General features: G+C 37.1%; 2 protein-coding genes across 4 annotated transcripts in view; both read right to left on the minus strand.

Moving 5' to 3' along the window:
* Positions 1-11: 11 nt before the first annotated feature.
* Positions 12-6,132, minus strand: ppm1kb (protein phosphatase, Mg2+/Mn2+ dependent 1Kb). The gene is made up of 7 exons (XM_077719417.1): positions 6,003-6,132; positions 4,836-5,305; positions 4,365-4,465; positions 2,992-3,157; positions 2,751-2,895; positions 1,982-2,116; positions 12-1,924 (listed from the first exon to the last, which is right to left on the minus strand). Exons 2-7 carry the CDS (start codon positions 5,258-5,260, stop codon positions 1,793-1,795), a joined length of 1,104 nt encoding a protein of 367 aa, XP_077575543.1. The 5' UTR covers positions 5,261-5,305; positions 6,003-6,132; the 3' UTR covers positions 12-1,792.
* A 671-nt stretch (positions 6,133-6,803) lies between these two features.
* fam13a (family with sequence similarity 13 member A) overlaps positions 6,804-24,804 on the minus strand; it is a 30,630-nt gene continuing 12,629 nt past the window's right edge. For 2 of the 3 annotated variants that reach the window (XM_077719329.1, XM_077719328.1), the window contains exons 9-24: positions 24,354-24,395; positions 23,566-23,733; positions 23,198-23,384; positions 22,458-22,525; positions 22,258-22,300; positions 17,165-17,288; positions 12,591-12,798; positions 12,372-12,513; positions 11,942-12,023; positions 11,661-11,866; positions 11,095-11,178; positions 10,622-10,717; positions 9,300-9,446; positions 8,811-9,007; positions 8,175-8,276; positions 6,804-7,492 (exon numbers count right to left, since the gene is read on the minus strand). In XM_077719329.1, coding sequence (XP_077575455.1) covers positions 7,369-7,492; positions 8,175-8,276; positions 8,811-9,007; positions 9,300-9,446; positions 10,622-10,717; positions 11,095-11,178; positions 11,661-11,866; positions 11,942-12,023; positions 12,372-12,513; positions 12,591-12,798; positions 17,165-17,288; positions 22,258-22,300; positions 22,458-22,525; positions 23,198-23,384; positions 23,566-23,733; positions 24,354-24,395 — 2,020 coding nt within the window. In that variant the 3' untranslated portion in view covers positions 6,804-7,368. The remainder of the gene's footprint in view (positions 7,493-8,174; positions 8,277-8,810; positions 9,008-9,299; positions 9,447-10,621; positions 10,718-11,094; positions 11,179-11,660; positions 11,867-11,941; positions 12,024-12,371; positions 12,514-12,590; positions 12,799-17,164; positions 17,289-22,257; positions 22,301-22,457; positions 22,526-23,197; positions 23,385-23,565; positions 23,734-24,353; positions 24,396-24,804) is intronic. The other variant, XM_077719330.1, reaches the window with a different exon arrangement.

The raw sequence follows: 24,804 nt of genomic DNA on the forward strand, positions 1-24,804 counted from the left end.
AACCAAAAAAATCAATTTCAAGAACCAAATATTTAATGATAATATCCACTATATACAACCCGTCCCATGTATACATTCACATGTAACAGTGATACTGTCATTAAAAACAAAACAAAAACAAACAAAAAAATCGTAACAGTGATGTTCACAGACGAGTCTTTTTGAAATGAGGTTACCTTGTTTGCATATTTACAAACACCCATGGATAAATTAAAAATTAAAACATGGGGTGTGCGTCAATTAGCAAGTCAAACAAGAGTTTTTCATAAATAGTACCTATTTACACAATAGTAAGGTGTACATTTTTTCAATATGGCTCGCCTAAGTCGCCATTAGAAAAAAAATACATGTAAAGAAATGTCAGGTTGGCTCGTAAGAACGTTTTGGCAAAAAAATAAAGACGCTTGTTAGCGCGCTAGACTGTGCAAAATGGTTTGTGGGACGCTAGCGCCTCGCTAGGAAAAGGTAGAAACGGTTTTTAGTCGTACAGGGACAAACACCAGATATGAAATATGGAAATTAAAAGTGTCTAATTTGGTTTGATTTCAAGCTAAATCCATTTTTTTCCCATGTTGGTGTATTTTTCTGGTTAAATTTAAGATTGTCTTTTAAATTTCTTACTTTTAATAATATTTGACTCCTCTCTAAGCGTTTTAAAAGATATTATTGTTATTAAATGTATTGAAAAAATTAAAAATCATTTTATTTCTGCTAAACAGCCATTTTTAACTTAAATGTACAATTTTTTTAAAGAATCCTTATAAAATGTGAACCGTAACATTACATGAACTCGTCAACTATCAACAATAATCTAAAAAAATAGTTTTGGGGGGGGGTGAAACATACTTTTTTAAAGCCGGGTTATATTTTAAAAGAAATATGACTCTTAAAAGATAAATTTTCAAGTAATCATTGATGACAAAAAGAAAAAAATGATTGTTCTAAAACACGAAAAATAATTTTGATCATTCAATTTACAAATGTATTCCCTTTAAAAGACCCATTTTCCATAAAAGTATACTATTATAAAACTATTTTTCTGGTAACATTATAAGAACGAGTCAATAACAATGGTCTATTTTTTGGTGCGGGGTTTCGTGAATACATAATTTGACGGAATATACAACGTTTTCGGTATTTTGTACTGAAGTAGCCAAAAAAAAAACATAATAACAAAGCAAAAGCTTTTTTAGCACGAATATAACTTTGTAAATTCAACTGTTTCCAATTAAATCAAGTTAGATGCTAATTCTTAGCATAACAAGCTAATTTCTGTCATAAAGGATAAAAACTTACTTTTAGAGTACTTAAGAACCCAAACAAAATGTTCCTGATTCTGTAGTTGTTGTTTTTTTGTAACAAAAATGTAACTTTAAAGATTCCAATGTTTCCAACTTAACCGTATTAGACTGATACGTTCAATGCTAATTCTTAGCATGACAAGCTAATTTCTATGATATAGGATAAAAGCCCACTTTTAGAGTAATGAACCTTGTTTTTCTGACAAGCATAACTTTCGAGCTTCTACTCTTTCCTACCGAACTGACAAGCTAATTCCCATCACAAAGGATAACCACGTACCTTTTTTAGTGCACGCTTTTGGAATCTAGCTCTCGCAGCAGTTATCACGTGTTCGTTTCTTATCCCGTTTTAACTCGTGGCTTACCGTCCACGGCGGGAGACGCCACCTCCCGTCGAAAAAAAGGGACGGCCCGTCTCCCGTGGCGGACGGCAAGTGGACTATTGCACTTGCTTGAAAGGTCGCCAGACCCGGGGGCGTCCTGGGCGGGCGCTACGCCCAGCGCCCGCTGGATACGAAGCTCCGGCTGAAGGAGAAGCCGCTGTCCGAGCTGGTGTGTTTGCCCCAAGCGCCGAAAGGTACTACCATGATGGTGCTGTTGTCCTCTGAGCCGTACTGGAGAGCCTGCAGGGGGACACGGCGTTTACTTTCATAGGAGGGTGCGTGGACGGCGGCTCGTACCTGCTCGGAAATACGTTGCGCCGCCTCCTTGGGGTCGTGACACTGATTGATGACGTTGCAGATCTCCTGGCTGTTCATGATGAAGTTGATGCCATCGGTGGTGAGTGCAAGGAAGGAGTCATGAACGTGGCTCAGCTGGAAGGAAAATAATAAATAAATAAGTAAGGGAGGGAGGAAAAAATAAATAAATAAGTAAGGGAAAAATTAAATAAGTAATTTGGAAGGAAAAAAGAAATAAGTTGGAGAAAATTGTCGTTATTGGTCTTGTTTCATTGACTGGAATTACTTGTCTGTGGCTTTGTCGCCGCCTTGTGGGAACATATTGTATAACAACAATTAAAATCAAATGAATTTTCTAGTGAAAAAAATAAAGGGAAAACCTTTGTTTTTTTTAGATCAATACTTTTTTGTGTACTTCAGTATTTTGTTATCAGATTAAAAAAAACATTCAAGGCATACAACTTTTAACATAGTAAAAAAAAAGTTGAAACAATCTATGTGTTTATACGGTATAATATATACACATTGTTACACTACTACTTAGCTATTGTTCGACTTGTACTGGCTCTACCACGCAAATAATTATACACCAATAAATTATATATAGTATACAATAATATTTATACACATTAATTTATACCTCATACGTTAATATTCTCAAAAACTGAAGGAAAATACAACATTTTAAAACAGTAGTATTTCATAAATTTTGATAAACATCATGTATATCTTATCATAAAAAAATTATCAAGGTATTTCCTCAACATACCGACACTCTTTTGGTTTCTGGTTCGGCGATGACGCCCATGTCCTTCAAGTCAAAGTCGCCGATGCTTCGCGTCATGGCTAATCTGCCATTGACGTTGGACTGCCCCAAACTGTTCCAAGTGATGAAACCGCCGCTCCTTTTGATCCTGCATCCAAAATAAAAACATTTTTTTCAGAGGGCGTGGTCACGAGAGAAGGTTACGCTATGGAATGGTCAAGAAGCCAGAGCCCCGCCCACTCACCTGTCTTTCTCATCCTTCCTCTCGGGGGTGTGGTCCACCGTGAGCTTGAGCGCCTTGCCCTTTCGGCACAACATGGCGCGGCTGTCGCCCACGCTGGCCACCACCAACTCGATGCCGTCCCTGAGCAGCGCCACCGTGGCGGTGGTGCCCGCGTTGGCTCCGGGTTCTAGGACACATGACGGAGAGCGAGCGTGAGAGGTGGAAATCGACGGGAATCTCAACCACTCACGCGCAATGAGATAAGAAGTGGGCGGGGTCTACGCCCGCACGGTGTACGACGGTGATAGGAAGGTTTGAAGAGTTGAATGCACATTTTAAAATGCTTAGCGTCGCATGCTAATGCAAATATGACGTATTTGCAGCATTAAAAAAAGCATAAAATTCTGTTTCTTAACCGAATTAAATGGTTATTTACATTAAAAAAAAAATTAGCATAATTTATTGTTCATTAAAAACACATTTTAAAAAAGTCTGACTAATTTTCTGGTGTTTTAAAAAGTAAATGAGGTCAGAATTCTGACCATATTAATTTATTCCATTTATCAAAAAAATATTCAATAAAACACAAAAAATAACGTTTTTGACCAATTTTAGGCAAATTTTCCATTTAAAAAAACAACAACAAAAACTGTCGATCATTTTGTCACTCATCGAATTCTGAAATTAGCAAAAAAAATCTGCCTTTAATTGGAAAACCATGATAGTTACATTAAATTAAAAATTGAATTTTCACATTTACGTCATAAATGTTCGCAAAACAGTAAATAGCTTAACCGACAGGCCAAAAAAAATACATCTCGTGTACGCTCATTCAGAGAGAGAGGGGGGAGAAAAGGGGTGAGGGTTGGGAGAGTGAGAGAAAGATAGGGAACCTTCCAGAAGTCCAGGATTTAGGACCCGCTGGACTCTCGCCTTCAAAATCTAGCCCCTCGTCATCCACATCCGTGTCTCCAGCTCTGAGCTGCCATAGATAACATGCACAAACACACAGGCATATTGGGACATAGCACACAGCGCGGCGCCCCCCCGAGGGTGCCACGTAAACTGCGGTTAACATAACCTAACGTTTCAGGGCCTCCGCCGCGTCCAATCCATTCGACTGGTCATCGGTCCCAGTCGAAATGGATCGGATCGAGCAACAAATGCTCAAACTGACGTTGTGATGTATTGCGTCGTGGTTAAAGTCAAGAAAAATGGCACTGATCTAGTTGATATTGTGCCCTTTTTAAGACATTTTATCAATATTAGTATCTCTATGAACACATAAATTTATTGGTACGTAAACACAACTAAATTACCATGACATGTATTAGTTTTAACATGAAGGATAACATGGCGGTAAGACTAAGAAATAAGATTTGTGCTCAACCTACCGTCGAAAGAGTGCTGCAAATTCTCGGCTAAAGCTGAATCCACTTCCAGGAAAGCTCGAGTTAAGACGACTTCCAGATTTCCCTCGTCTGCCACCAGGTCCCTGAAACAACAAAATTCATCAAAATAAAGTCTTTAACTACTCCCTGGGCTTGCATGGGTTTTCTATGGGCACTCCAGTTTCCTCCCACATCCCAAAAACATCCACGCTAGGCTAAGCTAACTAGCTAAACTGCCCCAGAGCTATTAGTGGTTGCTTGTCTCCTTGTGGCCTGCAATTGGCTGGTCTCTGTAGTTGGCTGAGATAGGCTCCAGCACCCCCCACAACCTTTTTGAGGAGAAGCAGTTTAGAAAATGAATGAATGGAACTCTTTTATCCAAGACTGGTGGGCAAAAGCGGTACTACAAAGTGGACAAAAATAAAGCACACAACTTTTAGGTTGCCAGATAAACACTTTATATGGCATTCTTACTTGATAAACGTCTCCATGTAGCGGTGGCAAAAATCAGCGGCGCCAGGCCCGCCATGTCCGTCAAAGACGGCGAAGTAGATCAGGTTGTTGTTGATTTGCGAGAGACGGAAGCGGTCCTCGTTCTCCTTGCGCCGGCCAATCAGTGAGGCGCAGCCCACCTTGGATAGGCTGACCTTAGGGATGGGCTTGCCGTAGCGAATGCTGGATGGCAACAAGATGGGCTCGTCAATGCGGTTGTCCCAGATGCCGAAGGAGTCCCAAGTTGTGGGGCGCCCGCTACTGTCCGCGTCAAAGCGCGTGCCGCTGCGACGCTCGTCCGAAGGGGCGTGGAGACGTCTGGGGCAGAGGGACACTGCTGCCATTCGGGGGAGGCCGACCAGGGGTCCGCTGCCGCTGGCCAGGCGGGCGAGACGGGTGATTGACATCACCCTAACGGCGGGAATAGTGGAGAAGCGGACCGATGGGTTCACCTGAAACATGGGCAAATGTTCAAAATCTGACTTTTAAGAAGACATGACCGAAAAATGTTATTACTGTTAAAACTTGGGCTCAGATTAAAACAAATTTGGTTAAAAAAAATACTAAAAAATGGTTTAAATTACTGCTTTTAAAAATTGATAGTCAAGACCCATTCAAAGACATTGTTAACACAGCCGTTCTTGAGCATCTAATTAGCAATTGTTTTAATCGGTCTTTATAAGTTTTATACATTTCTTTAAATTAATAAGACATCGGCAACATTACATGACATTTTTTAAATGAAAAAGGGAACCTGTAGTTATTCTGTTTTCGTCTATTTAGTCATTTATACCTTTTTTGTATAATTCGTCGAGGAAACTGAAAAAAGTTGCGTGTAGTACTTCAATGAACGAATGAAGTCATTCGGCTAACGTTAGCATTTCATTCACTTTTGAAAACCGTACGTTCTCCATTGTTATTGAATTATACAAACGAAGCACATATTTAGCTAGAATACACAAGAGAAAGTCAACTTTAATACATTACCTAACGTCTTACAGCATGACTGGCATGTTTCTTAGCTGTTAGCAATAGTTAGCCGACCAACAAGCTTCGACGAATGCCTCTCAATTTAAGAGAAAAACATGACAACAACATATATTTCCACCTTATGAGTATTTCTTGTACAATTGTTTATCCCCCGTTTACCTTTAGACGCCAATTCTGTCCCAATTATGTCGTCTTTTTGGATAGCTGCCGCACAACACTCCTTTCACTAGTCTCGCTTGGCTTATGTAATAAATGTTATTAAACACGGCAATGAAAGTCTGTCAGCCAATCAGAACGCAGAAAAGAGCCATTCCCGCGTTGACGCCCTACAATCAAGGAAGTTGATTCGTCAAAGTGGGTGAGGCAGAGCTAAAAAGGGCCAATCATCTATCAGTTTCCCGTTCACGCGGCCAATCGGAGGAAAGCCACCCCAGACTTGAGTTTTGCGAGGTTGACCTACATTTTTCTGTTTACGATCCTAATATATAGCCTTGAGCATTTGTTCCGTCTTTGAACAACAGAAAAAACAAGTTTAGACGAAAGATAAATATTTAAAACTAGGAAATGTATGTTACTCATTGAAGTTGAAGAATGCATACAATATTACAATTCATTTCCCCTTGCCCTATCAATTAAATTCCGTTCACTTGGTGTTTTTATTAGCAATTTCCCTTTTTAAAAATGTTCCCGTTTGAGGAAATAATTGTATGAATCCATAATTATGCTTGGTTTCCCAAATAAACTACGGTGAAGTCAGTTTCCGGGTTTATCAGTCATTATCTTGCATCAACAGCAGGGGGCAGTGTTGGACGAAATGGACAGCCAATAATAGTAAAATATTTGACATCATATTAGTGCGTATTTATTATTGTGGCACACGTATACTACAAAATTGGTCTTGCTAAATTATTAACCTGTTAAAACAAATTTGAATCAAAAAGAATAATACCCACAGTCAGTAAAAATATCTTTTTTTAATTCATACTATGTACAATATACAAATACACTATGTACTAAAATGTACACACTCGTAATGCGTACCAAGTTCACACTGATTAATTCATCCATTTTGGAGAAAGAGTGTAAACATTTGCATTTTAAAGCAAAAGGGAAAGTTCAGACATGACAGTCATGGTTTTATATCGATTATTTTTTTCACAATTTTTTAACAATCCAACTCAATTCATTAAAAAATAAACCTATCTTTCCATAAATGACAATTACAGTTCCTCATATTATTCTCATTTAAATATTTCATGACCCGTTAAAAGTTAAAATGAAAAATAAAATGCTAACAACCCTTTTAGCTCCTAGCAAGCACTTTTTTTTTACAGCGTCAAAAATATGCCATACAAAAAAATATCTCGCCTGGTAAAATGTTTAAAAATAACATTCCGTGTACTATTTTTAAGACTTTTGTGACAACACAAAACAAGTGAGAAAGTTTACCGCTCTACAAATAAATTAGTAGACGTTATGAGCGGGGATGGTTGGCTGTTTTTTTAGAGCAAAAAGTCTTTTGGGTTTAGATGAACTTGGCTGACTCTCGTTTGCTGATGAGGACTTCCAGGAGCTTCAACTTGGCTTTTACGTGTTTGTACTCGCTGTATTCGGGCGCCAAGGGCGAGCGGTCCTCTTTCTGAACATTCCTGAGGAAACACAAGAAATAAGATCATATTTTATTTCATTTTTTCCCCCAAAAATGCTGTATAAATACATCTGTGTATGTATATATGTGCTTATATATGTATGTGCTTATATATATATATATATATATATATATATATATATATATATATATATATATATATATATATATATATATATATATATATATATATATATATATATATATATATATATATATATATATATATATATATATATATATATATATATATATATATATATATATATATATATATATATATATATATATATATATATATATATATATATATATATATATATATATATATATATATATATATATATATATATATATATATATATATATATATATATATATATATATATATATATATATATATATATATATATATATGTGTGTGTATGTATATATGTGCTTATATACATGTGTATGTATATATGTGCTTATATAAATGTATGTATATACTATGTGCCTATATATATGTATGTGTATCTGTGTGCTTATATATATGTATGTGTATGTATGTATATATATTTCAGCAACATGCTTATTTATTTATATATTTATTCATGTATTTATTAACTTATTCATTACCTATCTATTTATGTCTACAATGTCTTTTGCTGTGTCTGTATTCTCACCCTCTTGCTACTACTTACCTCCCATTTTGTCGCAGGAACTGTTCTTCAAACTCTTTGAGATTTTTGCGGATGCGCTTCTTCTCCTCTCGAGTCTCTTGGAGTTGCTCCACCAGCTCATGTCTGCCAAGGGACCAATAAAATGCATTCAGTCTTCAAACTTTTTTTTTTTTTTTTTTGGTAAGTCACCATTTTTTCCAGAATTGCCATTTCATCCCCATCCCGCTTTAAATGGATTGGACACCTATCGCTGTCAAGGGTCAAAAGATAGAAAGGCTTACGTTATGGGTGTTAAAGTGGCGGCCCGGGGGCAAAATCTGGCCCACCGCATCATTTTGTGCGGCCGAGAAAGTAAATCATGAGTGCCGACTTTCTGTTTTAGGATCAAATTCAAATGAAGAGTATATATGTATATTAAATTTCCTGATTTTCCCCATTTTAAATCAATAATTGTAATTTCTAATCCATTTTTCTTTGTTTTTAGTTCAAAAATCCTTTTGTAAAATCAAAAAATATATTTTAAAAAAATCTCAAATAAACATTGTTTTAGATCTATAAAAAATTGAATATTCAGGGCTTTTAATCCAGTTATTTTAATCCCTTTATGAAAAAATAAAACTAAATATTATATCTAAAATGGTCCAGCCCTTGACTTACGTGGTTGCAGAATGCAGATTGGACAGCCGCATGTCCGTCACGTTCTTTGCGGGCGTCAGTTCGTCCACCGGCGAGATAAAGCCGTCGGCGTCTTCTTCCACGTGACCCAAGAAGCTCAAGACGTTAAGGTCGGGGCGAGAAGCCGCCGAAAACTCCGGTTTGGCGTCGCAGTCGTCCTCCGAGCCGTCTTCCTCCTCCTAGAAGAGTCACAAATCTCGTCAACTTCAAACCAGTCGGCACCGGTTCTGATTGGCTTTTCGGTGTTTCAGAATCAAAGGCAAACTTTCCCAAAATCATGCAACCTTTGCATATTTGATGTTAGTTTAATGTGACATCCTAAAAGCAATGACTACTGATTGAAAAACAAACACTGCAACTTGCTGCCGTCCAATCAAAGGGCGGCCTGGGATGGGGGTTCATTTAGAAAAGGGGGCGGGCAAACGTTAGCAGCCGGCCGGCCGGTTGGCCGGGGTGGGGCCTTTTTTTCACCTGGACGTCGTCGAAGAAGAGGGCGGTAACGCCTTCGATTATGGGCTGCAGGAGCGGGCCTCGGCGCTTGCAGGAGGGCGAACCCTGCGGCGACGTCGAGAAGTAGCCGATAGCCGGCGGGGACGTCGCCGCGCAGCCACCGCCGCACTAACCACACGGACATGTATGGCCATTAAAATGGTGAAAATCCAGATAGCGCGACTACAATTTTAATGGCTATTCTGTGTAAAATGTCCGCCGTGAACATGTCATCCTTGTTAGGGAAACATAATAGCAAGCAAAATAGTCCAAAAATATGAAAATGGTCTAAATTAAACAATAAAACCAAATATGATACATGAATACTTTTAAAACTCAAGTATTTTGTTGAAAAATCATTTGATTTGGAGGAGTGGTGTCAAACATACGGCCCGCGGGCCAGATCCGGCCCGTCTGGTGGTTTGGTACGGCCCGGGGAAGAAAGCTGCATTGTAATTAAAAAAATAAAAAAATTCTTTAAAATGTGTAGTTCTTGTATTATCCGCTAGAGGCGCAGTGTTTTAGTACGTGCATACAACATGAATTGACATTTATTTATGTTCTTATGTTATTCTTTTGTTCATATTATATTGTTCATAATGTAAAAGGAAAATTCTTTTGATAAACATTTTGATAATTTACTCATTCTTTGCACTAATTATTAGTATTAGTGACTAATACAAAGGAAAAAAGTGGGCTTATTGTTAGTTCTATGTCATTTTGCATCTCAAATTAAGCTGTATTCGGCCCGCAGACCAAAGGGAGTTTGACACCCCTGATTTAGAGCGTCCAATCAGCATGTTTTTGGGATGTGGAAGGAAACCGGAGTACCCGGAGAAAAACCACCCAAGCCAAAAACATGCAAAATCCACAGGTATTCTTAGAGCATTAAAAAGACTAGACCTTCATAGATGGTGCAAAATTTTGATCAAAAGTACATTTTTCACTATTTTCTTGCATATTAGCCACGCCCTCGTATAAGCCATAACCTTATGTTTTAATTTTTTTTCTTAAATTTCATTCATAGATGTAAAAATTACTTTGCATGTGAAGTTTAATTTTTTTGCGCATATAAGCCGTACCCTCAATTGAGTCATCATTTTTTTTAGTAACAAATACTGCAAAAAAATACGGTAATCCTAAAATGCGGGTGAAGAGAGAGGAGAATGTGGAGGACATGTGCATGAAGCCGTAGGATTACAAAATGGCGCTCATGTAATAACATACAGTCGAGCTCTCTTATATAATAAACAATACTTTTTAACACAAAAAAATAATGAAAAAATGGCGTGTCGCATACTTACAATGACTGGGATGGTGGAGGCCCGGCACAGGATCTGTTTGACCAATCGGTATCTGTCGTACAATGGCTTCATCATCTGCCGCTCGTTTTTGGTCACCTGTGGTAAACACATTAAAAAACAACACATTAGGTTTTGAAGATTTTTGAAAATAGGAAGACTTTTTGAACTGTATTTAATTTGCTTACATTATTTATCAATTAAAAAAGGACGAAATTGACGGCAGGAATATGACTGGACGCCAGGTGACTGGACGCCAGGTGACTGGACGCCAGGTGACTGGACGCCAGGTGACTGGACGTCTTATGTTAAATTTTTTTTATTCAATTTAAATGGAAACTACATTAAAAACAACACATCCATTTTGAAAATTGGAATGCTTTTTCGAACATTGTGTTCAATTTGCTTATATTATTAATCATTTTAAGAAGACTGGACGCCACGTGATTGGACGGCAAACGGTCACAAAGACTTACAGGTCGTCCATGGATGCTTTCATAGTAGAGAAGAGCTTTCTGGAGGGCCAACTTCTCAGCGCCGATTTGCTCTCTGGTCATGTCCTGTTAGGATTAACAAATTGCATTTATGGCCAAATATTTTTGCAAATATTTACAATTATTTACACAATCTGTAAATGCTATAAACTAGCAAGTTTTCATGGTTAAAGTGTTACTTTTTAACAGTGAAAACGGCATTTTGGAGAAGATGGCTAACATTCAATTGCAGGCTAATGTGGTTAGCACAACTATACATTGTATTTGGGCATTAGCTTCAATGCTAACTCTGTTCAATGTGTAATATTGATGTTTTTTTTCTGTCTGAATGTTAGCTTTATAGTGTGTTATGCTGTAAGATAGCACTTTTTCATTGTTAAAGTGTTACCTTATAACCATGAAAATGGCGTTTTGGAGAAACTGTCCATTGTATTTTGGCATTAGCCTCAATGCTAACATCGTACAATGTGTAATATAGATGTTTTTTCTGTCTGAATGTTAGTTCTATGGGTGTGTTATGACTAATAAACGTCATAACTAGCCATTACCTTAATGTCCTCGGGCCGGTGGACTTCCTGACGTTTCTCCTGCAATTTTTTGACAATGCTATCCAACGTACTCTCCACCGGGGGTTTGGGAACCTTGTCATGGGTGGATTTCTTCTCCAGCTGGGAGCCAAAGCTCTTGGGAAGCGTGTTGCTACGTTGCCGTGTCAACGGGGGCAAGTCTTCTTCGGATTTTAGGAGCTTGTGTTCTGTTAGGAACAGAAATCGTTAGTTTTAAGAGAGCTGTTTGGTGACTGGATGTTGTTTTTTGGGTTTGGCTTTACCTTTCAGGTCTTTGCGCAACCGTGCTAGCTCGTTAACCCATCGTAGAACTTCAGAATTTCCTGCTTTGTCGCTGTGGGATGGCTGGGAGGAAAAAAATGGCGGATATTTCAGATGGATGTGTGATATTGAAGATCACAATAAAAGTTTTTTTTATGTCTGCAAATTTTGGCCATGTAAAATAAACATTTTGTATACCGTATTTTCACGACTATAAGGCGCACTGCATTATAAGGCGCACCCTCAATGAATGACATTTTTCCATATATAAGGCGCACTGGATTATAAGGCGCACTGTCTATTTTAGAGAAAATGTAAGGCTTTTAAGTGCGCCTTATAGTCGTTAAAATACGGTACATTAACTCCTAGGTGGCTCATTAGCTCCTCCCATTCAAGATGGCCCAATCCCATTGTTAGTTTTCTCCAACTCACCCGATATTTGCGTTCATCTTCAAATCTCTCCTCGAACCTGTGAATTTTCTTCTTCAGGGCGTGGATTCTTTTAGTGAGCTGAGCGGTGGTCAACTCCTCCTTGTCGTCATCGCAGGAACCGAGAGAGGAGCTCCGCCTCCGACTTCAAAATGGAAAACCCCGTTATGACGTTGCCATTAGGGCTATCCACTTCAAAATTCCGCCAAAGTTCGCATATACCTGACAAAGGAGTGGGCGTTGGGGGGCGACGGCGGCACCTCCGTGTCGTCCAAATACTGCTGACACTGGCCGTAAGCGTAGAAACGTGGGGACGGCGTGGGGTCGCCGTCTTCCTCCAACAGGTGGCGAATCAGGCGGCCGCCGGCACAGGGCGACAGACAGGCTTCGTCACGGTCCGGGATTTCCCGCGAGTAAGCCGGGACTGGGTCTGTTTCGTATTCAAAAAAAAAAACATTTGTTAGGATCAAAATGAGATGGAGGACTCATTAGCTGCCACTACATTGGCCTGGCATGAATTATAACTGTATTTATTCACATATAAGACACATTTGTCGGACCAAAAAAAAAATGCTGAATCGAGGGTATGGCTTATATGTGCATAAAAAGATAACATTCACAAAAATGCAGGGTGACAGTACCATAACACAAAAATGGCTGTGTTAAGACCTACCGTATGCATGCATGCACTATGTGTATGTATGTATATATGTGCATATATATATATAAATGTATGTGTATGTATGTGTATATATAGGTGTGTGTATGTATGTGTATATATAGGTGTGTGTATGTATGTGTATGTATAGGTATGTGTATGTGTATAAATAGGTATGTGTATGTATGTGTTTATATAGGTATGTGTATGTATGTGTATGTATGTGAATGTATGTGAATGTATGTGTATGTATGTGTATGTATGTGTATGTATGTGTATGTATGTGTATGTATGTGTATGTGTATATATACATATATATAGACATTACATTAGGTTCTTATCAACGTAGACCTATTTCTCTTTTCAAATTGAATAATTTGATATTATCCATTTACAAAGAAGTAAAAAAAGTTAACATGCCAATATTAACTTCCTTGTGATATTCACCCTAATCATGTGCTTTTGATTCATACAGAAATATCTCAACAAAATTGTAAAATACAACAATTTAAGCCAATTTTAAAGGTGTGGCTTATACGCGCAGGCGGCTTATATGCGAGTAAATACAGTATGTCTTTAAAAAAGAAAAATCTATCACATTATTCTGAACATTAACAAAATGAAAGCCGTATTTCCTCCGATGTCGAAGAAGACATTTTTTCCCACCCTGTTCTTCTACTCTCTAACATTAAACGCCGAAAGGCGTTACCGTAGCAATGGAAAGCGACCAACCCTGCCCCCCCCCCCCCCCCCCGTGCATTTAGAACAGCAGTGGGAAAAGTTCTACTCTATTCTGTTTATCCTCTCGACTCCGCCCAAGTCATAATTATGTCGAGGGACAATCCAGGCTCTATTAAAAAGGCCCGGCGCTCTTTCTGCCGGATAATGTCAGGCCGCGACCCCCGCCGAACGGTACGCTTTGTTCTCTCCCGCCCTCTCCCCATATGGCGGGACATCAATATCAGCACATGTACGTTGGCGGCTTGTCAGAAAAGGGGAAAGAAAATAACAATAGTAAAAAAAAAAACATAGAAGGTGTCAGATACGGGTTTTTCTTTGGGTTGGATTCAATTCCCCGCAGGCAGGGGCGGAGCTAGAAAAATATTTATGGGGTGGGGAAAGGAGGGGGGGGGGAATATTTGGAGGGGTGGCATATATAGATTTGATTAGGTAACTTAATTCTGTCTGTATTTGCGAAATTTGACTGTCATAGTAGCAAAAGGGTGAGAATACAGACACAGGAAAATACATTGTAGACATAGAGAAATAAATAAGGGAATAAATATGTAAATAAATAAAGCAAGATAATACATAAGTGACAAAATGGTGGACCAATGCTTCATTTTGTGGTTTATTATTTCATGGTAAAATTTTGAAGGATGATTAAAAAGATTTTTAAAAATGTTAATAAATAAATGGAGATTTTTTTTGGGCCAAAATATGTTTAAGATATATTTTTGGGGGTTGAAAAAGTATTTGAATGGTAAAATTAAATTGGTAAGAGAGGAAATTGTGATAATAAGGATTTTTTTTTTAAATGGGTAAGTTTATTAATAAATAAATAAATAAAGCATGATGTTAAGTAATATTCGAGTGACAAAATGGCGGACATATACTTCATTTTGTGATTTATTATTTAATGATACATTTTTAAGGATGTTTAAAAAGATTTAAAACTTGTAATAAATAAATGGAGATTTATTTTCAGCCCAAAAATATTTTAAAAAGATATTTTTGGGGGTTAGAAAAAGTATTTGGAATTTAAAATTAAATAAGTAAGAAGGGAGTGCTCCTGTAAGACGTGAAATATGTCAGCATGACATTTAGTTAAAGGTTGACATAAAGTTGCGTTGCGCTCCACTGTGTTGTCATGCGGACACAAAAAGGTCGTCGTGACGACTACGATTGTGGACCCATGTCCATGAAAAACAGAAAATAAATAACTTTGTTAAATTCCTGGATGGCAAAAAGAAAATGTCAAAAATGTGCTGGGCATTTAAAAAAAAAAAAGTAACTTGCAATCTAATTATTACATAAAAAAAATACAACACGAAAGAAAAATCTATTAAAAATAATATCATCTGCAAGCATACAAAATATTATTTAAAAAATATATAAAAGCCATAAATGACCTAATTATATCTAAAATTGATTAAAAAAATAATACTACAACTACAGGATGAATTAAAAAAGAGAAAAATATTCCTAAACTGAAGTAATATAACCACAATTTGCAGGTTGATTTTTAAAAAAATACATAATTTCTCATACAAATGATTATTGGAAAACAGCTTTAAAAAAAATACCGAGTACTTCCACGTCCTTCACTTTTAATCTGTTATTTAATCTTCCAGATAAATGAAAAATGTTTGTCTCTTAACAACCGTCGGGGCTAAAAGTATTTTTGCAAAGTATTTTTCTACCCCTACGGCCATATTTAGCAGTACAGATACTCCCAACTATGTCTCGTATGGAAGGCGCCAAAAGGTTGCTGGCACAAAGTCGACTAGGACAAAGTTCCCCTGGCTACCATGCCAGTTTATTTATATGTACAGTAATACCTCGACATACTAGTACCCCAACATACGAGCAATTTGAGATACGAGTAAAGCCAAAAAAACAAACAACTCTCAATAGCTTGCATCTGAAACACATTATGGAGGCGTGGCTAATAAAAGCCAATAGAAATGTATCAAAATATAAAACTAAATTACAATTAAGTTCAATATAAAGTTAAATTCAACTTATTTTTGAGTGTTTTTGTATCGTAATCCAAGTTCATATCAATTTGTTTATGTTATGGGCGTGTTGCTATGCAAAAATTGATATGAAGAGAAAGGGTCAAAGGTCATAGAAGTAAGTCATCTACTTTGAATGAGGTTATAGGTTATGTTTTTTAGTGGAAAACTGTGGAATTGTTGGTAAATAGTTCCAAAACGAGGAATGTTTTGCTGTTACAACAAGTAGAACGCCCCAAAAGCTTATTGTGGTCCATGTTGGAAGCCTATTGGTCACTGCCTGGTCATTGGCCCCGCCTCCACACGCCCATCCATCCCTCCCTGAGGGTGCTACTTAATTCAAGATGACAGATTTGTTTTGCCAAACGTCTGCTAAAGGGGGGGCTTAAAAACACATGGCGTCCTCAACTTGTAGCTCATCTTTACGTTACAATAGACGTCTACTTATATTTTATTTTGATTTTTAAACTGTACTTTTTTAAAGATATTTTACATTTTTTACAAGTAAATATTGTGTTTTTCTATTTATTTTCTCAAATTATTTTTCAGTCTAAAACAAAACAATTTTTGACTATATTTGACATATTTCTTGTACTATAAAAATAAATATCTTATTTCGATTTTTAAACTGTTCTTTTTTAATGATATTTAACATATTTTACAAGTAAATATTGTCTATTTATTTACTCAAATTATTTTTCAGTCCAAAACAAAACCATTTTTTACTATATTTGACATATTTCTTACAAATAAACGATGAAAAACTAAAAATTCTGTTTTTCTATACATTTTTTTTCTTTTTTTCTATATATACATAAATATATATCTATAACAATGTGCAATATCTTCAGACTATGCAATACTTTAAAATTTACCTTACCTTTATGCCTTTTTCTATTTTTACATAACTTATTTTTATAGAATAGCACCACCAATTGTATTATACACAGTATATAATCACAATAAAGTCTTTTGATTCGATTTAAGTACTTATTTTTTTACTAAAAATCGCTTTAATCCTCCACAAAAGTTATCTTTCCAATTCACCCAAGCTTTTCCACATATTTATCTATATTTCTAATTTCACTTGCATGTTTTTTCCCCTAATTTCATCAATCTAATGCAAAACAAGACTTATACATGAACAAACTACTCATTCGACGATCAAAATAAACATTAGTCTCCTCCCTGTTGGTAAGCAACAGCCTTTAAAAAAAACAATGCTTTCACTTGTTTCCAGTGAGCATGCTGATCATGTGACCTGCCTAGAATCCAGAACTACATTGCCACGTGCTCTCAAAATCCAAATACTTCCCTTCCACATGGAAAATCTAAGTGCGCGTGCGTCCTCAAATCGTGGCTATAAAAATAAATAAATCCAGTAAGAGTTCTGCTCTCACCTCCCCAGTTGTTGCTGTCCAAACGCGGCACGTCCTCACATCCGTCCTTATCCCGTTCGGGGTCGTACGCCTCCCCGCCGTTGCGGTCCACGACGGGCGACTCCTGGATCTTCATCCTTAACGTCTGCACGACCATAGAGAAGAAGAAGAAAAAAAAGACGGAGACGTTCGCTTGAGTCCGAGTAGACGCGTGCACCCTTGTCTTAAAAAGCCAGCTGCGCAAAAAGGGGGGGGCGGCGACCCGGCTCGCTATTGGTTGCTGGGGGGCAGAGCTGTAAAAGACACGCCCATTTTTGACTCCCCTCTACCCCACCCAGGACTTGTTTGTCTCACGGCGAGGGGAGGGAAGGGAGGACGGGTGACAGGGTGGGGGGAGAAAAGAAAAAAGAAAAAAAAAGACGGCTTGTGAGCGAGTACACGTAGGCTGGCGGCTGTTTTTTTTTTCTATTTTTTTTTTTTGCCCTCCCAACACAAACATGAAGTTCAGATAAGAAGCGTTTACGCTTGGGTTTCTTTATCCGACCTCCCACGTTTGATTTCAAGTTGGACGTAAACTTAAGGCAATTTGTCCTTGGTAATATTGCAGATTAAAGATGGAATATTACAAATAGGCCTTGACTGTTTAAAAAAATGCTATGAAATCATAAATGTTTTAATAAATGACATTAAATTCTGCAAATAGTGCATATTTACCCGCATGAAGACACTACAGTAATACTTCAAATATTGCAATTAAAGTAGACAAAGTAGGGACACCCCTACTTAAAAAAAATTCAAAATATATTTTTCTTAATAGTTTCAGCGTGGATTTTCAAATCTTTATGAACTTACAAAAACAATGAATTAACCCCAAAAATTCCCCCAGAAAAAAAACGCGATGTAGAGAAGCCGCGATAATCGAGGGGTTACTGTACATGTTTTTGCACAAGTACCATTATCAAAAATTGCATACTTATGAAATATTACAGCTATAAATAAGACTCTAATGTATTAATATCTAAATATAATCTATATATGTATAAATGTAACTACTTGAAATACTGTACTCAGAGAAAATAGTTCCTCTCTGCTTGATATAAATAGAAAAAAAAACATTTAGGCCCCACCCCATTTTGGTATCTAAGTGTACCCTATGTTAACCCAAATATAATATTCAAATATGAAAAAAAATCATCATACAGCAAAACAATATCCAAAAAATAAACAGACTTGTTGATTTTAGCTACTAAAATCCCCAGACTTAAACCCTATCCGCATGTATTTTTCCCTACAGCTGACACATAAGATACGACTTAACTTCTTGTAAAAAGTAACAGCAAAAAAAGGCAATTTTCCTTCAAATTTCTGAGGAAAACGAAACTGGGAAAAGCGCCCATCTAGCATGTCCGCTTGAAACCGATAGTGTCTCGTTTCCTCCGTCTCTGGGCGTGAGACCAAGCTATTTTTAGAGAAAAACAAAATCGCTACAGGAGCACCCTAAATACCACTGGGTGGGGGTGGGGGGTGCTTACAGGAAGGGTCACACTCAGATCTAATTTCTAGTTGTCGTACAGTAGGACCTCAAAGCCACCTAATTTCCCAAAGGTTGTAAAAAACTGTGTACGTGAGCTGTTTTACAAGGTCTGTCGGGTTTTTTTTTTTTTGGCTGGTTTGGTTCGTTGAGGACTGCTTTTTGTCTTTTTGGGTTGATTTTCTAAAGTAACCTAGGAAAGACAGATCTTAGCTTTGGTATCCAAAATGGAGAGCCAAATTTAAGACATTCCTTTACACCAAGAGAGTTCAAATTCCAGCCCGCCTGTTATTTTAATCATTTATTTAACAATAGTCCATATAAAAAGGGTGATTAGAAAAAGATTAATGTGTCTACATTAAAATGGGGAAAGGACTCAAAGTTGAGGATTAGATGATTTAAATCAAGGTAGTCCGCCGGATCAGTTTTAGATATAATATTTTGATTTTTTTTATAAATGGATTAAAAGAATTGGATTAAGAGCCCTGAAAATTCATATTTATAGATCTAAAACAGTTTATTTGAGCTTTTTTAAATATTTTTAGATTTTACAATGATTTTTGAACTAAAAACACTGAAAAATGATTAAAAAATGACAATTATTGATTTAAAAGGGGGAAAATCAAGAAATGTAACATCTATACTCTTCATTTAAATTTGATCCTAAAACATAAACTCAGCACTCATCATTTACTTTTTCGGGCCACACAAAATGATGCGGTGGGACAGATTTGGCCCCCGGGCCACCACTTCGACACCAGTGATTTAAATCAATGGATGCCTTCATTTAGATTTAACATAGTAGCCACTTATCTTTAAATTAATTATTATTTATATTTTAACGGTACGTGATACTAAAAATAATTTTCTACATGCAATATTGACATTTATATATTTTTTCAAAACTGAAAATGACTTTAAGGGAATTTTTTTAACTGTTCAAATGGATTGGTTAACTAGTGCGAACAGGTTAGCTTAGCGCTTCCTTGTTTTCGTGTGTGTTTGCACAGAAGAGGCCAAAAAACATGGAAAAATGCCGACTTGTGCCCAGCTTAACCTTCTGTTGTACCAGCTGGGCTTCTCCCGATGACATAACGACGCTTTGAGGACGCGCGTGGCTACAACATCTGCGCTAACGTTAATCCCGTCTGATTTACTCCTCGGAGAATCCCGCGTTTCTCTCCACGCCGCCATCCCCTAGTGATCAACCAACCAAAACATTCGCGATCACATGTGGAACCGCCTTCGATGCAGGCGTTTCTGTTTGGAAAGTCAGAACGCCGCTTTTTCCGTAATGGCGAGATGACGATTTAAAGGCTATGCGGGTTTATTTGCATATTCGCTTTGTTATTGTTTGAAATCGCTTTCTCATTTGTGAAAAACATAAAAAATACATATCGCATTTATTCGAGTATTACGCGCAACATTTTGTACCAAAAAAACTCCAAGAAAGTACGGGTGTGCGTTATACACAAATCCTGGTACGTAAAACCTATTTTTGTCCACCAGAGGGTGCAATAAATCCCGTTCTAGTGGACTATCTAAGTTTTTTTTAAAACATTTACCTAAAATATTAAAGTAGATAAAGTAAATTTTCTCTATTTTCCTCTTTTTGCTTACAATTGTTTTTATTACTATTATTATTATTCTTAATATTTATAACTATTCACTATTTTCCTCTTATGTTTTTACAAATGTTTTTATTATTATTACTATTATTATTATCATTTTTAAACTACTGATTTCCATAAAGTAGACTAAAAATCTATTTCATACTCCACTATTTTCCTCACTGTTTTAATGATTATTGATATTATGATTATTATCATTATTATTATTAATACATTTAAAAAAACTGAAACTACTGATTTCCATAGAGTAGACTGAAAATCTATTTAACTCTTCACAATTACAAAATCTATAAGTTTTGTTCTACCGCCATTTTAAAGCTAAAAATGCTAACCAAAGGGTTCTAAACCCCCAAACAACATAAAATTAATATTCTACAGTATGAAACGATTAGTCAACGACCCCCAAAAAAGTGCTGTGACAACTCCTCATCAAAATGAAAAGCTATAATAAGCCATGTTACTCATGATAAATCCAGACTCTTATGCAATAGCCCCCCTTAGCAACTGTTAGCATCTCCAAAATAGCCCCCGTTTGTTGCGGTTAGCCAGTACATCCTGCCTTGTATCTGGTGTCAACTTTTGAATGATGTACGACGAGCAGGTGCAAAGCATTGTGGGAGTGTTTCTTCAATGAGACGCGCCGCTCAGATGTTCGCAATTGTTTTCACCGTGTCGCGCCGTAACGCAACACCGAACAGCTGCAGAGATTCGATAAGGTCGTCTACCGGCCCCCGGGAACCCCCATAACAATTATGTACTTCCCTGTAATCTTCTGTAAACTTACCCACAGAAGCAATTTACCTACATTAGCGATCCATGCTAACAATGCGTCTTTACTGTGCATATTTTGCGACATTTTCGATTATTTTACTAACTATTTTTAATGTTGAGTTTGGACGCCAAACGTTTTTCGTATTTTCTCACTTATTAGCCCTCTTCGCATATTAGCCGTCTTAGCATATTGGCTGTTTTAGCATATTAGCCGTCTTCGCATGTTAGCCGTTTTCGCATATTAGCCAAATTTGCATATTAGCCGTCTTAGCATATTAGACATCTTAGCATATTAGCTGTCTTAGCATATTAGCTGTCTTAGCATATTAGCTGTCTTAGCATATTAGCTGTCTTAGCATATTAGCTGTCTTAGCATATTAGCCATCATAGCATATTAGCCACAGCCTTAAAATTACATTAAAATTGTTGAATTTTACGATTTCTCTCATATAAGAAAATAGGAAGTAAAATTGTGTTAATTTGAAGGAAAAAATCTGAAAAAAAATCATTGGATTTCTCGGATTTTGTTCAAAAACGTCAAAATAAATTTTGTTTCATCTGTTTACTTGTCTCTATTTTGAAATAAATGACCATACTGTCTTAAATTACGGCATTTTATCTTTGTCAACTTTTAATTCCATGTAAGTCAAATCTAATTTATGCGCATATAAGCCGTACCCTCGATTCAGCCATATTTTTTTAGCAACAAATAAGGCATATCTGTGATAAAATACGGTAATCCAAAAACCTAGCCTGTACTTAAAAAGCACCAGGTCATTAAATGTTGGGTTTTCATTACAGCTATCATGTACTTTAGGTCATCTCTGGTTTAGCAAGGCTAAAAATAAAGTGCATTTAAAGCCAATTATTCATTTTCAGAGGTAGGGTTGGTGACATAACAGCGGCAGGGACACTACCAGCATGTAAAGGCAGTTTTGAAAGGCAGGATGGTGTCAATCATGGGTCATATTATGGCAACATTGCGCTTCACCGGGTTCCAATGCTTCGGTTTACTGGATTTATGCAAGTAAAGGGCTAAAAATATGAAGCCACTACCTGTAAAAACTGATATTTTTATATCTGGCACTTTTAATTGAAGCGGCTAATGTGGCTAATTTACTTTGGGCTAACTTGTGGAGTAACTTTATACGTGTTAAATCTTTGGCTGAGTAAAAGAATACCTTTGAAGGAGAAGGAAGGTCGTCTTTTCTTGAAGTGTCATTCCTGGAAAATGGGAAGGAAAAAAAAACATGTTCATGGCGTCTATCCAATGGATCAGTGCACTGTATAAACACAAGGGCGCAAATCTGCGGGTGGCGGACACACGCTCACACACTGAAAACAAGCTTTTATGAAGTTTTTTTGTTGTTGTGGCGCTCACCTTTTTTGATAGAACTCCATGAGGCTGGTTCTGGTTCTTCCTGAGGTTGGCGAAATGCAATGGGATGCCTTCAAAGGGAATTTATCAGCATTAAAAAAGGTATTATTATAGACAAAAATTGACTTTAATCAAGGGTGTCTACAGGCTGCTTTAACGTTAACTTGATTTCATGTGGGCCGGACCATTTTAGATATAATATTTAGATTTTTTAAATTTATAAATGGATTAAAAGCTCTGATTATTCAATTTTTTATAGATCTAAAACAATTTTTATTTTAGATTTTTTTTAATATATTTTTTTTTATTTTACAAAATGATTTTTGAACTAAAAAAACTGAAAAAATGGAATAAAAAAATGACAATTCTTGATTTAAAACGGGGAAAATCAGGAAATTTAATATACATCTATACTTTTCATTTAAATTTGATCCTAAAACAGAAAGTCGGCACTCATCATTTACTTTCCCGGGCCACACAAAATGATCCGGCGGGCCAGATTTGGCCCACGGGCTGCCACTTTGACACCCATGTGGTAGATAGAGCCTATTTTGGACAGTTTGGTTGAAAGAATTTACATGTATTCCATCAATTAGGTGTTTTAAATGCTTTTTATGTATTGACAATACATTTGAAATCATGTACTAGGAAATATTCATGTCTATTTCCCTTGTATAATTCAAGCCTTGAATTAAGGTCGCACTAAAATATCATCATGTGATTCCAACTGGACAAAAACTCACCGTATTGACGTCCTGGTTGACTTGAGACGGCGTGGAGTTGCGTTTCCACTTCCTGCCTTTAGGACCCCGCGGCGAATGGGCGCTCTGCCCACCGTGCGACTGGACGCCAAAGTCAGGCGAGGCCCACCCGAAGCCTTCGTCGCTCCCGTCTTCTAACGTTGGGATATTCTCCTTGTTGGTGTCCCTCCTACCAAAGCAAAAGACCAGAAAATATCTGCTTTGTGTCCTATCTGGTCTTCATAAAGCGTGACGTTAATAAGCTTTGAACTGTTTATCATTCCTGGCTAACTCTATTTACTGTCCACACGCGTGCTATATTGACGTTTCGTTATAACAGACATTCGAGTGTCCGGTTTTCCTCGCCGTACCCGATTCTGTCGGGTTGCGGGTAGACGTCCTGTGTATCTCGCAGGTTACGGCGCCGCTGCCTGGCTGTCGGGACCGGCCTCCGCGAGGTCAACTCGACGTTGTCCGACGGGAGATGGACATCGAAGAGGTGCTGCTCTACCGCCAAGCGGATGGTGCTGTTCAAGATGCTGTTTGGAGGAGAAAAATATACAGTTATTTGGCGACGTGTGTACTGCGGTTTATGTTTTGCATACCTGGCAACCTCAGCCAATTGCTCCCCTTATTAATATTGGCAATTCCCCTTATTAAGCGATTTAAAAAATGTATATAAATGCAACAAGGCACTTATTTACTCACATAGGGCGCAGTTAAGTCTTATATTTGGACGGTGTGCCCAATCAGAATGCACTAAATTCAAGATTCTGTCACTGTATGACAGCTTGACTGTCTGGGTACATTGCTTGCTGACACGCTATATTTATAGAGTGAAAATGCAGACGTTGTGAAAGGGAAATGCGCATATCATGCTTAACACATGATAATATTAGCAATAGATGATGTTTTTGTCTTTTACTAGTGACTGAAAAAAATCAAGATTAGAGCCAAAATGGCCAACACAAGATCAATTTCACACAAAAAAAACATATTTAAAAAAATGTTTTTACATTTTTTTTCCCCCATACAAAAGTTCTTATACACTGTACACAAGTTGAAATGATTAAAAAAAGCATATAAAACAGAGGGAAACCCTATAGGTTGACAGGGATGTTGTTGCCAGGTAGAAAATGGCGGCCAAACAGAAACTTACTTGGTAGCATCAGGTGAGTGAACTAGTGGGTAGTAGTGAGTACTGAAAGACAAAAAAATACAATTTCAATTTAAGAATGAGAACTTTAGTGGAAAAAAACAATGCCAATTTAAGGCTAAACCAATTAAAACATCATTTCAACCAATAAAACAATTCAAAACAGGAGGAATTGAAAGCCTTCCAATTGAAATAAATTGAATTTTTAAGAGCCTTTCTCTAAATTGTACAATTAAATCATTTCAAGATTTTACAAGACCCACGAGATCCCCTTAGCCAATCCCTACTTTTACACCCATTGGCGAGGTCATCATCCAATCCAATGGCTCGAAACCCAATTATCGTTTAACAACCTCCATTTCAAATGGATTGTGCGTCCATTGCTGCCAATGCCAGTTTATGAGTTGATTATTTCAAGGAACGTGATAAGGCCATAAATCACACAAGGAAGCGC

Source organism: Stigmatopora nigra, chromosome 6 (genome assembly GCF_051989575.1).
Source record: "Stigmatopora nigra isolate UIUO_SnigA chromosome 6, RoL_Snig_1.1, whole genome shotgun sequence".
NCBI lineage: Eukaryota > Metazoa > Chordata > Actinopteri > Syngnathiformes > Syngnathidae > Stigmatopora > Stigmatopora nigra.